The following is a 15,321-nucleotide window of genomic DNA, read 5'->3' on the forward strand; positions in this document are numbered from 1 at the left end:
CGGTACCCAAATTGCACCGAGTACCCAAATTGCACCTATTAAGCCAAAATAGTAAAAATAATCTTACAAGATTTCCTAGAGACCGTAAACAATTTGTATTTTTATGATTTGAAACTATGCACATCTTTCAACATAGGTAAAACTATTTAGATATGCATAAAACGTTCACAGTATTTATCAACAGGTGAAGTGTTTACTGAAAAAGCAAAATGTACTGAAACGTCGCATGCGACGTCATCAAAACGTCATCTTTTTAAAATGATCAAAAACAATATGTTACAAGTATTCATTTAAAAAAAATTAAAGAGGAAGCATGGACTAATATCCAATTGTTCAAAATATTTGAAGAAATTAAACAAAAGCTCTGTTATTAGAATTTTGACAGTGCGAATTGAAGCATGGATGCAATTTGGGTACTCCTCATTTCAGAATCATGGTTTGGAGGTCAGTTTAGACCAATTTTTCTATGATTCCATATGGATTAAAAATCAAATTGGTGTACCTATGGCACGCGGGAACCACATAAATGAGATAACCACAATTTATCGGGGATAATGATAGATTATCGGTCGACCATTATAGATGTACGGCGTAAAGTATACTTTACGGTTGTAAATGCATTTACGAACTTATCGTCGACAATCTATCATTATCGATCATAAATGCATTAACAGTCGACAATCTATAATAAAGGAACGCGGGAACCACATTATTGGATAATTGCAGTTTAACGGGCGATTCGTAAATGCATTTACGCCCTGTTTTCGATAGCAATTCATATGTACCCAATCACAATAGGTTATCGACAATGCTAATTAATTTTGTCCAATCATATCCATCGATTCAAATGACAACGCGTTTAAGTCAAATTGATCGTCTAGCTAGATCTCAACAACCGGCAATTAATAGTATTTTAGAATACTGTTTATCTGTAAAAATTGAGACGAAATCATATTACATGCAAGTTTACAGTTATTAATTATTATACTTATAATAATTTTACCGTGACAAAGTTAATAAGTTATAACTGGTACTAATTTCATATACATGGCAAGTCGTTGTAGAATAATTTACTTTCTAATTTCTATATTAATGCATCATTTATCATTTTTAATATATAACAAAATATTTTTTTTTATATCAAATATTTTATATTAAAAAATCGTGCATTTTTTTTTATCATTAACAGAGACACACATATATATAATATATATGTACCGTGACATATATTGTTTTTCCGGATTGAATACCATAGTATTGCCCAGTGCTTCTGTTTAAATAAAGTAATTTGTTTAGTTGTAAAAACAATTACCAAGTGATAATCCATTTAGAACTTCTCCTCCAGCTTAATTTCAGGTGATTAATTGGAGGGCAATAAATTGCGCAATCGCACACCTGTAAATCCAGTCACAACTCGGGCTACAGAACTAATTATTGGAAAATCGGACACATATAATTTTACTGTGTAATTAAGAAGCAAACCTTAGCAAATAAATGCGGTACAGAAAAGTTTCTTGCAATATCAACTGATCATTACCAGATTTTAATTTTTAAATTAAAAGAAATGCCGAGAAAGTAGCTTTTTATTAATTTATTTGGTGTATATAATAACCATAAATCCACTTATTCATGGTATGGCATCAATATTTCTGACCTGACACTACGTACTTTATATTGCTTAATTCTATAGAATTTAATATGCAATGTTTCGGGTTCTTTCAGGAATATTCCAAGGTAAACCCTCATCAGAGGCCGACAAATACTGTCTAGTGAATATCTAATTGTACATAATTAAATAAAGTTTATCAAGAGAAACAAAAAAGAATCATATAGACGGTGAAACATTTGTAAAAGAAAGTAAGCCTCACAGGCAGACAGCTTAATCTGAAAGAATCAAAATATTTTAATTTGGCAGAACTATAACCAATGAATATCTATAGACAGAATATATTCAGAAACACATTTTGTACATGTTGCTATTGTTTCTAATAGTTCTCGCAATTTGTAAAGGAATAGACAACTTTCGAGTTCGATGCATTTCCGTCAAAAACTCTGGTTTTAGTGAACGTCATTTGTGCGTTTAGGGGCGTCGTCACTTCCATTCCAATGTTGAGCGAGTGGTTGGAAAACTATAATTCTATGTTGTACGAATTATACGACAAATATCCTATTGTCATAGCAGGTACTTGAAGTTTATCATATAGTCATAGCAGTTACTTGAAAGATATCCTATTGCCAAAGCATGTACTTGATGAATATCCTATAGTCGTAGCAGTTACTTGATGGATATCATATTGGCAAAGCATGTACTTGATGAATATTATATTGTCAAAGCAGTTACTTGATGAATATCCTATAGTCAAAGCAGTTCATGATGAATATCCTATTGCTATATCATGTACTTGATAAATATCATATACTAACTCAAAGCAGGTACTTGTTGAATATCAAATTGTCATAGGAGTTACTTGACGAATATCATATAGGCAAAGCAGTTACTTGTTGATTATCATATAGTCATAACAGGTTCTTTTTGAATGTTCTATCGTCATAGCAATTGCTTGATGAATATCCTGCAATCATTGCAGTTACTTAATGAATATCCTATTGTGATAGCAGTTTCACAAGAAATATAATATTGTCATAGCAGGTACTTTATGAATATCCTATTGTCAAAGTAGGTACTTGATGAATATCGTAGTGTCATAGCAGTTTAATGACGAATATTCTATAGTAACCTATAGTCATAGCAGACACTTGATGAATAACCTATAGTCATAGCATGTAATTAATAAGTAACCTTTAATCATAACAATTACTTTGATTTAAATCATATAGTAGAAACAGTTACTTGATGAATATCATGAATATTCTTTAGTCAAAGCAGTTACGTGAAGAATAACCTACAATCATAGCAGTCACTTGATTAATATCCTATAGTCATAGCACTCTGTGTTTTTTGGTTTGTTAGATGTATTTTTGTTTGTACCCAACTGATGATATAAGCTTTTTCCACTAAATTTAATAGTTTATTCTTATGTTGTACTGTTTTATCACTGTCACAGGATATTAGGAGGGTTAGTGTCTTCGAATAAGTTTTAACCCACCACATTCTATATGTGCCTGTCCCAAGTCAGGATCCATTCAGTGGTTGTCGTTTGTTGCTGTAAAACATATTTGTTTTCATGATTCCGTGCATAAATTGTTTTTACATTTGTCATTTTGGGGCCTTTTATAGCTATGCGGGATGGACTTTGCTCCTTATTGAAGGCCATATGGTAACATACAGTTGTTAATTTCTGTGTCATTTGGTCTATTTTGGAGTTGAATCATTGGCGATCATACTACATCTTCTTAATTTTTTTTATGAAAGTCTGGTTCTTCTTTTTAGTTATCGAAGAGTCATGCACAAACAACGGGAATATTGGAAAATAACCTTTAATACTTATTTTTTTTTAATTCATTTTTGAAGAATGTAAATGAATTTTCCTTTTTTCTAAATTGCACTCATTAATTCTATATCTATTTAAAAATTTACTGAGAAAAAAGTAATCAAAATTACGGTATATAGCTCTTAGGCAGATTTGAATTTCGGGGGAGGGGGCAAGGATTTTTTTTTCTGGACAAACTTTTTTTTGGCGAAAAGACGAAAACAATTTTTTTCTTTCAATTTTAGAATTACATATAGTTGCAGCCGAGGATAAAACAAACACTTTTTTTTCTCAGGGTCAAAAACAAATATTTTTTTTCTCCAAAACCTGGAAACAAACTTTTTTCCCAAAAAAAATCCATAGCACCCCCCCCCCCCTCCCCCCCAAAAAAAAAATCAAATGCTACATATTAAAATAGGTCATTTCTATAATTGTAAAAATACTTTATCTGAGTTATCTCCACTAATTTGGCAAAGCTGAAAACAAATTACAGCCGTAAAAATGAGAAAACACATACCAACAATCGATCAAATGTTGCTTTAAAAATGAATTAAACAATACAAGCCACAATTGTATTCAAGACAGCAAGTCTGTTGTCTGTTTTTATAGTAAACATTTACTGAATTCGTTTTTGTTCACTGAGAATATATTCCTAAGACGAGCTCAAGTATGTCAATTAATTCATAGGGCATCATGTGATAGTTGAAATTACCCAGTGCAATCATTTTGTGTCCAACTGTGTCTTTAAAACATATCAAATGTTGTATCCACTGTCTGCTGTTCTGTAGTCTGTTAGGTCGCGTTTTTTTTTTAAACTTTAGCCTCCCACTTCGGCAATACCAAATCATAGAGGGGGAGGGCGGTTACCCGGGACAAACTTTTTTTTTGTCAATTCATTAAAAAAAAAATCGTTATAAGTAACAACTTTCTGTATTCTAAGATCTGCTATGACATCACAACATTGAATTCACCAAGGTACACTTAAGCTTTTATCTATAGATGTCTTATTAAAAATAATAATCATGGAATCTTAAAGTATTTTCTATGTTAAACATATATAATGTCTGAGATATTTTCTTATGCAAATAAGTTTAAAATTTTCATTTTTTTTTAAGATAATAGAGTAATCAGATATGTAATTTGACCCATATATTGCGGTTCATCGATTTTCGGTAAAATCAAAGAAAAACCGGCAAGATTAACATTGTTAAATACTTCATTTATTTGTTATTCTGTTTATTTTATTATTTTGAGTTTATGCATTAAATATCAATTTCTAACATAACATGATTTTTTTTTACATTTAATAGTACTCCTTCTTGTCAAGAGTGTCATATTATAAGTTTTTAGTGCACTTAGGAGTCCTAATCAGTGTTAAGACACACTAACTTCATAAAATATTATTATATGAAATGATATATAGATTTCTGAACAAAAGAACAACCCAAATAATTACACACAAAAAAAGAACCATAGAGCATAAATCTTTAAAGATTTCTTGTTTATGAATGTTGAAAATTTGTTTCTTACTGTTAAACAGTCTCGAATTAATTTATTGATTATAAAATTCTTAAAAAAAACACTTGTTCCCTGTTATGTCAACGTTTATTGGGGCCAGTTGTTATAGAAATTTAACTTCTGACACCTCTTAGCAATATTACAGGTAAACATGTGATCATCTAGCCACCTGTAATATGCATTTACCTGTAAAAATCAAACCTTTTAGAGAAAAAATACAAATATACATGTATATGATAATAAAAGGTATTTTACTTTGTAAACGATAGAGAAAACAAAACTTTATTTATGTGTGGAACTTTTAAATTTTACAAGAAGCTTCAATATTCGAGGATTGAAAATTGGAAACTATGTTCCTCTTGTGTCCATTCTGTTGCACGAATAGTCCGATGCACTTTACCATCATAGTTAATACAAGGATGTGAAGTCCGAAATTTATTTTTTAAAACACCTGTTGAACATGTTTTAGAAAGGGTAACTTTTATTTTAAGGAATTAACTTCAAGGAATTAACTTCCAAAGAAAAAAGTTGACCGCCAATCAAAATCGATTTTACAATTAGCTAGCATTTCCGGTTTTATCTAAAATTATCGAATTTACGACTTGTGTTTTAATTCACTTGGTCGAGGTTAACTATCATTGTCGAAACAATTCACCTTGTCGACTGTAAATGCATTATCAAAGAAGTAACTATCATTGTCTGCGCGCGAGTCACATTAATTAGACCATCTATGATGGTCGACCGTAAAGTATACTTTACGCCGTACATCTATAATGGTCGACCGATAATCTATCATTGTCGCCGATAAACTGTGATTATCTATTAATGTGCTTTACGCGTTCCATATTATGTACCTATATAATAAAGAAGGATATAGTCACGGCTACAAAATAAACACAGACTGGAAATTTTTGTCTTTATCATAAAAAAACGTAGGTGAAAAAACTGTCAAAGTAGGTGCAATTTGGGTACCGTCACGTTATATATAGAATGTGTTTAAATTACTACTCAATATATTATAATATTTTTTATACGCTCGTTTACGGAACGTATTATGGTATACTGTTGTCAACATGTCGGACATTAACTCAAAAACTCTTTAAACAATTTGCATTAAACTTTGGGAAATTGTTAATATCTATTGACGTGAGCTCTCTTTTTTTTCCTTTTTTTTTATATAAATTTTAGATTTTAAGTTTCTGGCTAATGGGTTTTTATTCAATGAAATTGGTGGTTTTTTCAGTTTTCTGATAATTATCTCAAAAAGGCTTTCACAAAGCATGGAATTTTGGTGAATTGTTTATATCAATTAACATGAGGTCACTTTCAATTTTTATAAATTTTAGATTTTACGTTTCCGAGTTAACGGGTTTTATTAAATAAAAAGGGGGGATTTTTCCAGTTTTCAGACATTAACACAAAAATGTTCTCAGCAGTTCTCATGAAACTTTGCTGAAATGTTTATATCCATTGTTGTAAACTCCCTTTCGATTTTTATTAATTTTAGATTTTATGTTATTGAGTAAAGGGATTTAATTCATTAGAAAAAGGTGGTATTTTCTAGTTTTCAAAAATAACTAAAAAATGCTTTCAGCAGTTCTCATGAAACATTGGTGTATTGTTTATATATATTGACTGAAGCTCCCTTTGTTGCTAATAAAAAAATGACCTAAAAGAGTTTGAATATTCTGACTTTTTCAAAATGACCATTTAATGAGGTGTGTGAATTTTTCTTAATAAGACTATGAGGCAAAGTGGTATATAGGGTAGCAAAATCAAAAGCACCAATTATGAGCATGCAATTTATCAAGTACTTCGAACGAATTTTGACACTCCAAAAGCAATTTATTCCACTATTTTCAAAGGCCTTATTTGAACAATTTTTTATCAGCTGAGGTTTTATAAAAATCTTCTCCTCTGAAACTACTGGGCCAAATTAAACCAAACTTGGCCACAATCATCATTGGGGTATCTAGTTTAAAAAATGTGTGGCGTGACCCGGCCAACCAACCAAGATGGCCGCCATGGCTAAAAATAGAACATAGGGGTAAAATGGGGTTTTTGGCTTATAACTCAAAAACCAAAGCATTTAGAGCAAATCTGACATAGGTAAAATTGTTTATCAGGTCAAGATCTATCTAAAAGATTTTTAAAGCAAAACATTGACTCTACACATGAGCTCAGCATACAACTTTTGTTTTACAGAGAGTTGAAGAAAGTTTTTCAGAATTGTCTTTTATGTATTTATCCTTCTATGACAGAGTTGAAAACTTGACATCTGAAGATCTGTTTAGAGGAGCATGAAGATCACTCAGGTTGTCAATCGTAATCTTAAATGATATTTTTCTCTTTTTGTCAGAGAACTAGAAATCTGAAGAGTTAGGAGATTTTCAACAGTAATCTTTAATAATACAAGTACACACCCGTGATATCGTGGGTCCATGACTGAATTAAAGTATATAACTATGCCTAAGCCTTATTTTAGTAATTGGTATTGTCATCTGATAAAGTCATGTCGATTATAAGATACACAGTTTTCTCTGCTTTCAAATCTTTCTGTTTGAAACCGTCGATCTGGAACTTATCAATTATTGGAAATATTAAATTATTTGGAAAACAAAAGGTCCAGGCTATCTAGGAATGGGGTATTTTTTAATCAACAGCATTGTCCTATATTAGTTATCTTAGAAAGTCTTGCTGATTGCTGAATAAAGTACAATAGGGAACAATTTGACAATGATTGAATTTAGTAGTGTCAGCCCTTTGATTATGACCCGTGTATATAGCAAAATCCTAAATACACTGTTTGGTGGTGCGCCTGTCAAATGCGGAACGTACAGATAAGGTAATAGCTAACAGGTGAATATACTATTGGTGTTTGTATCGGATTAGACCCGGAACTTGTTAATTATTGGCAATATTAATTATGTGGAAAACAAAAGGGTCTGGAGTGGTGTAATTTTTAATCTACACCATTGTCCTATATTAGTTATATATAGAGTTGAATTCTTTGATTTGTCATTTTTACCCGATGACGGCTGACAAATTGGACCTCGTAATTTTAGTATTATAGATATTTTTCTCTTTTTCCAGAGAGTGAAAGAAAAGAAGATTTATTCAGAGGAAGGTATTGACGATGATGAAATTGAAGGGAAAAGAACATACAGTGTGGAGGAAAAACTTAAATCCACAAAATACAACAAAGAATTTGTCAAAATATTGAAAGGGGAAGGTTAGTATACTGTATATGGAGAACAAAGTATGTACAAGGGGAGGTAACTCTCATTGCAATCAAGTGTTCATGTCTTGTTCTTGAGTTGTAGGCAGGTGCAAACAATAGCAATTGGGTTTAATGTTTTAATGGTACCAAACATTCACCCTTATCTGAAATAATAGACTAAGTGTAGCATTACAACATAGAAAGACACATTATGAAATATCAATTGAAATGGCTTAACTCAATTAAAAGACATATTAAGGAGATGCTATGTTCGATCTTGATAACAATCAATTATTCCGTTACACTGACAACAAAGTACCCTTTGCCAAAATTTATTTGTTGTCAATAAAAAGTACAAAAAAAAATGTTTTTTATTTCAGAAGAGGGGTTTGTAAACCATGCATAAACAGCGAGAATTAGAAATTAAATCCATAAAATGAAACAAAAAATATGTTAAAATTCAGACAATCAAAGTTTAGAATTATCAATGTGGATAACAAATTTAATTCACATCCTTGCACATACATTAACAAGTCCAACAAATAATATTTCAATTTGGTTGTGGCGAGCCCTAAATGGGTATACAACCTAGGTTTGTTATTTTCAAATTATTCAAATACTGTGGATATCAAATTAAATCCATTAAAAATATAAAGAATCAAATTGTGAAATGAGCAACAAGGTATGTAAACAATGGGAATAAATGGAAAACAAATAGCCTCAAAAATGAAAGTTAGGCTTGTTGTTTTGTAAATGAAATGCAAAATGTTGGAAACTAATATAGATACAGTGAACAGATAAGTATAAACTAAAGAGGTAGGTGGATGCAATCTATCTTTTATTTTTCAGATTTTACTGTAAAGTATCTACAAGAACATGGGTTAGAGACACCAATTGTTTTCCATGAGAAGAGTGGTCTAGGTTTACGGTGGGTATAAATTCACACATATAAATAGATATTGTGTAGATATGCATATTCATAGGACAAAGATAAACATCAGTGGCATATACAGGGGGGTTCCAGAGGTTGGATACCCCCTATTTTTGGGACGATCAATTCATTTGAATGGGGACATGTGGTTGGAACGCCCGCCTTTGTCCTTGGTTGGGAACGCCCCTTATTAAAATGGCTGGATCCACCCCTGAACATTACAGGTCAATCAGGTTTTTAATGTCTTCAATCGCAATTTTTGTGAAACCGACTTCTGACATTAAAATTTGACATTAGATTACACATTTGTCATTGTATATTTTGTATTTCCAGGGTACCTAGTGAGAACTTTAAAGTCAGTGATGTCAAACAGTGTGTGGGTATGTAATCTATTCCTTCATGTAAAAAGAAAATGATGAATTTTTTGCCTGTGCAAATATTGTACAGAGTTTCCGCTGGCGGTCGCCATTTTCGCAATTTGCGAAAAAATAATAATTGTGGCGATTAAAATTCGTCATTGGCGAAAGAAATATATATAACGATTTATTTTCAACCATCTTGTTTGATTACTTTTTTCGGATTTCTCGGTCTTTACCTGGTCAGACAATACTCGGAATTCACCTTGAACTCGTTAAGATTTTGACAGAAAATCAATAATCAGCTGATTGCATTTGATGCCTATCGACATCAAAGGACTAATTAATAAATAAAGGTTTTGATTGTAATGACAAATGATATGGTTGAATGGCGTTCGTTACATGTCACTTAAAGGATCAATTAACCACTTTGCGACGCAAGTGTTTGAAGCAAAATTTTGACGACTCCTCTCCTTCTTTTAATGATAGTCCTGAAAAGAAAACTTGCTATGAAGAAAAATGTTCAAAAGCAAAAAAGGTCTTTAAAGCTTTATCATTTAACTTTGATATCGATAATTGATTTGAGTGGGTAGTTTAAAGTCGTTTCAGTGACAAACCTGTTTAAAGCATAGTTTTACTTACACATGTATTTACGATGGTCTAGAAAAGAAAACTGTCGTTATGAAGAAATCTATTCAAAAGTTTGGGAACAACCACTCGAATGAAAATAACCCTTCAATGTTATGACTACACCTTACATGAGGGATCAATTTTCAAATGATAAAAAACCTGTTGTTTTGTTTAAAAAAAAAACACTTCTTATTACAAAAGGACACATGTTATTATTTTTTTTAAAACGTTCCCAAAGAACTGTGACATCTTTCAGGTAACCAAGATTTTTTTATATTCCAGGATTTATACCTTCTTTAATTTCAAAAGTAAGTGGCCTCCTTCTTTTAAACTTGTTCAAAATATAATCAATTTTCGCTATACAGTTCTTTTTTTTATAAGGTAAATGTTTAGTATTTATTTATTACAATACTGGCTGTAAGAATAGTTTTAGAGAATAATCTTAGACAGCAATGGGGCAAAGTAATCTTATTTAGGTTTTTGAGGGGGGAATTCAAAAGAAAGATATATTTGTGTCACATGGCGAAAAAAATAATTGACAAAGGGGAAACCCTGATTGTAGTTTCATTTTTAGCTCACCTGGCCTAAAAGGCCATGTGAGCTTTTCTCATCACTTGGCGTCCGTCGTCGTCGTTGTCGTCGTCGTTGTCGTCGTCGTCGTCTGTCGTCGTTAACAATTTTTCAAACATCTTCTCCTCTGAAACTACTGAATGGATTTGAATGAAACTTAGCATGATTGTTCCTTAGAGTATCCTGCACAAAGTGTGTGCTTCGATTTTTGATCCGTCAAAAAACATGGCCGCCGTTACTTAAAATAGAACATAGGGGTCAAATGCAGTTTTTGGCTTATATCACAAAAACGAAAGCATTTAGAGCAAATCTGACGATGGGTAAAAATGTTCATTAGGTCAAGATCTATCAGCCCTGAAATTTTCAGATGAATCAAACAAACCATTGTTGGGTTGCTGCCACTTAATTGGTAATTTTAAGGAAATTTTGCAGTTTTTGGTCATTATCTTGAATATTATTATAGATAAAGATAAACTGTAAACAGCAAAAATGATCAGCAAAGTAAGATCTACAAATAAGTCAAAATGACCAAAATTGTCAATTGACCCCTTAAGGGGTTATTGTCCTTTAATGACAATTTTTCACAATTTGTTCATCATATTTGCTAACTTTAAAAAATCTTCACCTCTGAAACTGCTGAATGGATTTGGATGAAACTTAGCATGATTGTTCCTTAGATTATCCTGCACAAAGTGTGTGCTTCGATTTTTGATCCGTCAAAAAACATGGCCGCCGTTACTTAAAATAGAACATAGGGGTCAAATGCAGTTTTTGGCTTATATCTCAAAAACGAAAGCATTTAGAGCAAATCTGACATGGGGTAAAAATGTTCATTAGGTCAAGATCTATCAGCCCTGAAATTTTCAGATGAATCAAACAAACCATTGTTGGGTTGCTGCCACTTAATTGGTAATTTTAAGGAAATTTTGCAGTTTTTGGTCATTATCTTGAATATTATTATAGATACAGATAAACTGTTAATAGCAAAAATGTTAAGCAAAGTAAGATCTACAAATAAGTCAATTTGACCAAAATTGTCAATTGACCTCTTAAGGAGTTATTGCCCTTTAAAGACTTTTTTCACAATTTGTTCATCATGTTGACTTACTTTAAAAAATCTTCTCCTTTGAAACTGCTGTATCAATTTCAGCCAAACTTCAAACAAGCTAAATGAGTTTTAGAGTTTCAGAGTATCTAGTATAAATTTTATATTTCATTTCCTTGTATGTCAAGAAACATAGCTCCTATGGCTAAAATAGAACATAGGAGAAAATGATTTTTTTTTTGCTTTTGAAGAAAATAGGACGATTCAAAGAACATTTAAATAAATTGAAAAGCCAAAATAATCATTGATGAGAGATTAAACCAAAAAAATTCAGGTGAGCGATTCAGGCTCTTGAGAGCCTCTTGTTTTACAATTCATATGTTACTGTTTGATTAAACAGTAATTGAGAATAAAGCCCTTGTAACGTTGTATTGAAATGAAACTACAATGTATAGAAAGTATAAAAAAATAATGCTGAAATGCAAGGCAAACTCAAAAAGGGGAACACCATAAAAACTGACAACAATTGAACGCTATCAATTACCGGCAGAAGTGAAAAACAACTGCCATATTCCTGACTTGGCATCCAAAGAAAATGGTAAGTAAAACCTAGTTTTATAGCTAGCTAAACTTCCCCAAATGTATGACAGATGTTTATAGTTCTATGACAGGACAATCAATCATCAATCAAAAAAAAAAAATTCTTGAAAAAACAGGATCTGTAATCTGGTATTTAGCAACCCCCAAGTAAAATTCTTCAATGTAAATTTAGTTGTCATGAAGTCTTAAAAACTGTCTTTTCTTTGTTAAAGCTGAAAATTTATCAGAGTTATCTACCTTATGACTGAAACAAATATTTGGTCCTGAAGTGGACAAACCTTACAGACCAGCTTAACGTTTATTTTCATCTTAAACTGATATTTTGTGTAAAATAAAAATAAAAGTATATATATATTTAAATTTATACACTATTGATTGAGAAAAATGTACTTTTAAACTCGCACCAGATCTTTACTTTGAAAAAGTAAAAAACACTGAGATATGTTTTACCTGTATAACTTGTAAACAATTGTTGAAGCTGCTGAAGCACTGCACATTTATAGATAAAATTTAGGTTTAACTTAACAAAAAGATAATTTACGAGAAAGATAGCAGTCAAGGGACTTATTGAAATAAGTGATTTTTAAATCACTTATTTAAGTAGCAAATTTGAAATTTTGTCATAAATTGTGAATTTGTAGTTTTACCAAAATTTTAAACACATAGGTTTAGATAATATCTTTTCATTAGTATAATTGAAAAAAATGAACTTTTTGCTTCTTTTTAAGTAGAAAGGTTTATGCCTTTGGTGCAATAATTTAGCTGCAAATTCTATTTTAGTGGATAAAATGCTATAATAACAGTCTCATTTCAGATTACTTTAAACAAGTGATTTTTATGTCATTATCCTAGATTCAATACAAGGTCATCACCTGAAATGACCTGATCATCCTAGACAACACAGATGATGGTTCTGATAGTTTTAGATACATAATTAGTCCCTGGATAATTAGTATTCTATGTTTAAAACTACAATAAAATTAAATCACTTAGTCTAGTGATAAAATTGTACTACTTTTAAAAATAAGTGATTATTAAAGAAAGACAACCCTTACTTCCAACCTTGATGAATATAATGTTACTTGAATCAGTTATTTAGAAAATCACTCATTTAAGTAAGTCCCCTGACTGGATAGAGCCATTGCATTAAAACAGGAGAAGGGATAAAGAATTTTAATATTGGATTACATCAGTCAGAGATTTTACACAACATCTGTCATGTCTGTGCAATCAATTTTATACATTAAAAACCAAAGTTATATGTTTGCCTGGTCTGACAACACAGTTATCGTGGTCTGACAACACAGTTATCGTACTTTGATTTTCGTTGTCCACAAATATAGTCTTTAGTGTGGACAGTGTGTTACTTGTCAAAAGATTTTAAGACGTCATTAACATAAAATTGTCCATATTTTTAGTTCAAGCTAATGAAGTTTTCTATTATTTTGATATAATTTGTCCCAAAAGTAGTACAACACACTGTAAAAATATTATTGAGAAAGTGCAGGTGGGATTTTTTGAATTTTCATTATTGTCTAAAAGAAATGTACTATGAAATAACTGTGGTCTCGGACCACCTGTATAAAAAGGAGTAGGTTCAGTAAGACCTCCTTTTGGCCCCAAAATATAGCAGTTTTACAAGATTGTTTAAATGTAAACTTTTAGGTTTTTTTTGGAAGGTATAAGGCCTCTGCTACATAAATATGGGCTGATTTTGTCATTACAATGTACATATATTGAGTACTTACATCACTAAGTCATGCTAAATTACTGAAATCTTCACAATTTCAGCAATTTAGTTAGATTTCAGACGGTTTCTGTCTTAAATGAAAGTGGCCGCATTCATGTTCATTCTTGATATTGAAATGTAAGTTGTGTTTAATAATAATACATCAGATATATAGAGGTCGAGGATGAATACGGATGCCGCCACTTTCATTTTTGACAAAAACCATATGAAAAGTGACATTTTTTAGCATATTTGATAGATTTTTCACATGTAAGGTAGAATCGTAGCATTTTTAATGAATGAATCAGTTAAAATCTTTCACAAAAAATGATTGAAGCAATTGAAATAGACATTTAGGGCATACGATACAGTAGAGATCCCTCGTTGATTTTTTCTTAAAATTTTGATACAAGGTCAATTTCAATGTGTACTTTTCAAATATGCAAAGAAAAAAGTACCTTCATGACTTACTTTTTGAGATAATTTGGTTCGAAATTTGCATATTTGGAAGAAAATCCCTGAAATTTCATTAATTATGACTTTTAAAGAAAGTAACAATACTTTTGAACGAAAAGTTATAACTTAACCGGTTTTTTTGTAAAATATTCCCTTTATCCATGGCATCAACATGCTGAAATAACTTCAAGGTTAAACCAAATCATCATGTTCTGGATTTAGATTGCTATATCCGAAATAAAAAAATGACCATATTTTTGCGTCTTTTTCGGGAGTGCAGAAAAAATTTGATAGTACTTGATTGATTGCAAAAGAAAAATATTGGGGTCCATGTGCTTGTTTTTTCAATAAAAGCCATATACCTTAATTTTTTACAATGTCTGTCAGTATGGCGCTAAATTACGTTAAATTAAGTTTTAATCGCAACAACGTTGTGTAATCATTCCCGCCGTACACAAGTTCGCTGTCAAGTATATCCAGGTGTTTTTCAAAGCGTTGATACTTATCATAAAAACTTATAAGATGGTTAATCATAAAATGGAAAAACATTTTTGCTAAACATTTATGAAACGAAATTTGGACAGGAACCTTTTCATAATAAAAAAAAAGACTATAAAAAAGAATTTTAGCAGATTGCTTTGTCAGATGTACAGCAAAAAAGAAAATCTGATATTAGTATAAAGGTGCATCTCCGTCCGACGTTAGTTCTAAATTACTTCATGTACTGAAGAGGATAGACAACATTATTGACATGAAAAAATGTGAACCAACTATAAATTAAGTGAGGCGATACCATAAATTGACAACATTATAACCTTCAACAATGACAAAACCG

The 15,321-nt window shown here is 31.2% G+C and overlaps 1 protein-coding gene across 1 annotated transcript in view; it reads left to right on the forward strand.

Moving 5' to 3' along the window:
* The window catches only part of LOC143074176 (lysine-specific demethylase 2A-like), a 39,982-nt gene that overhangs the window by 409 nt on the left and 24,252 nt on the right, over positions 1-15,321 (forward strand). The window contains exons 2-4 of the mRNA XM_076249724.1: positions 8,043-8,181; positions 9,019-9,097; positions 9,434-9,480. Coding sequence (XP_076105839.1) covers positions 8,043-8,181; positions 9,019-9,097; positions 9,434-9,480 — 265 coding nt within the window. The remainder of the gene's footprint in view (positions 1-8,042; positions 8,182-9,018; positions 9,098-9,433; positions 9,481-15,321) is intronic.

The sequence above is a fragment of the Mytilus galloprovincialis genome, chromosome 5, assembly GCF_965363235.1.
Source record: "Mytilus galloprovincialis chromosome 5, xbMytGall1.hap1.1, whole genome shotgun sequence".
NCBI lineage: Eukaryota > Metazoa > Mollusca > Bivalvia > Mytilida > Mytilidae > Mytilus > Mytilus galloprovincialis.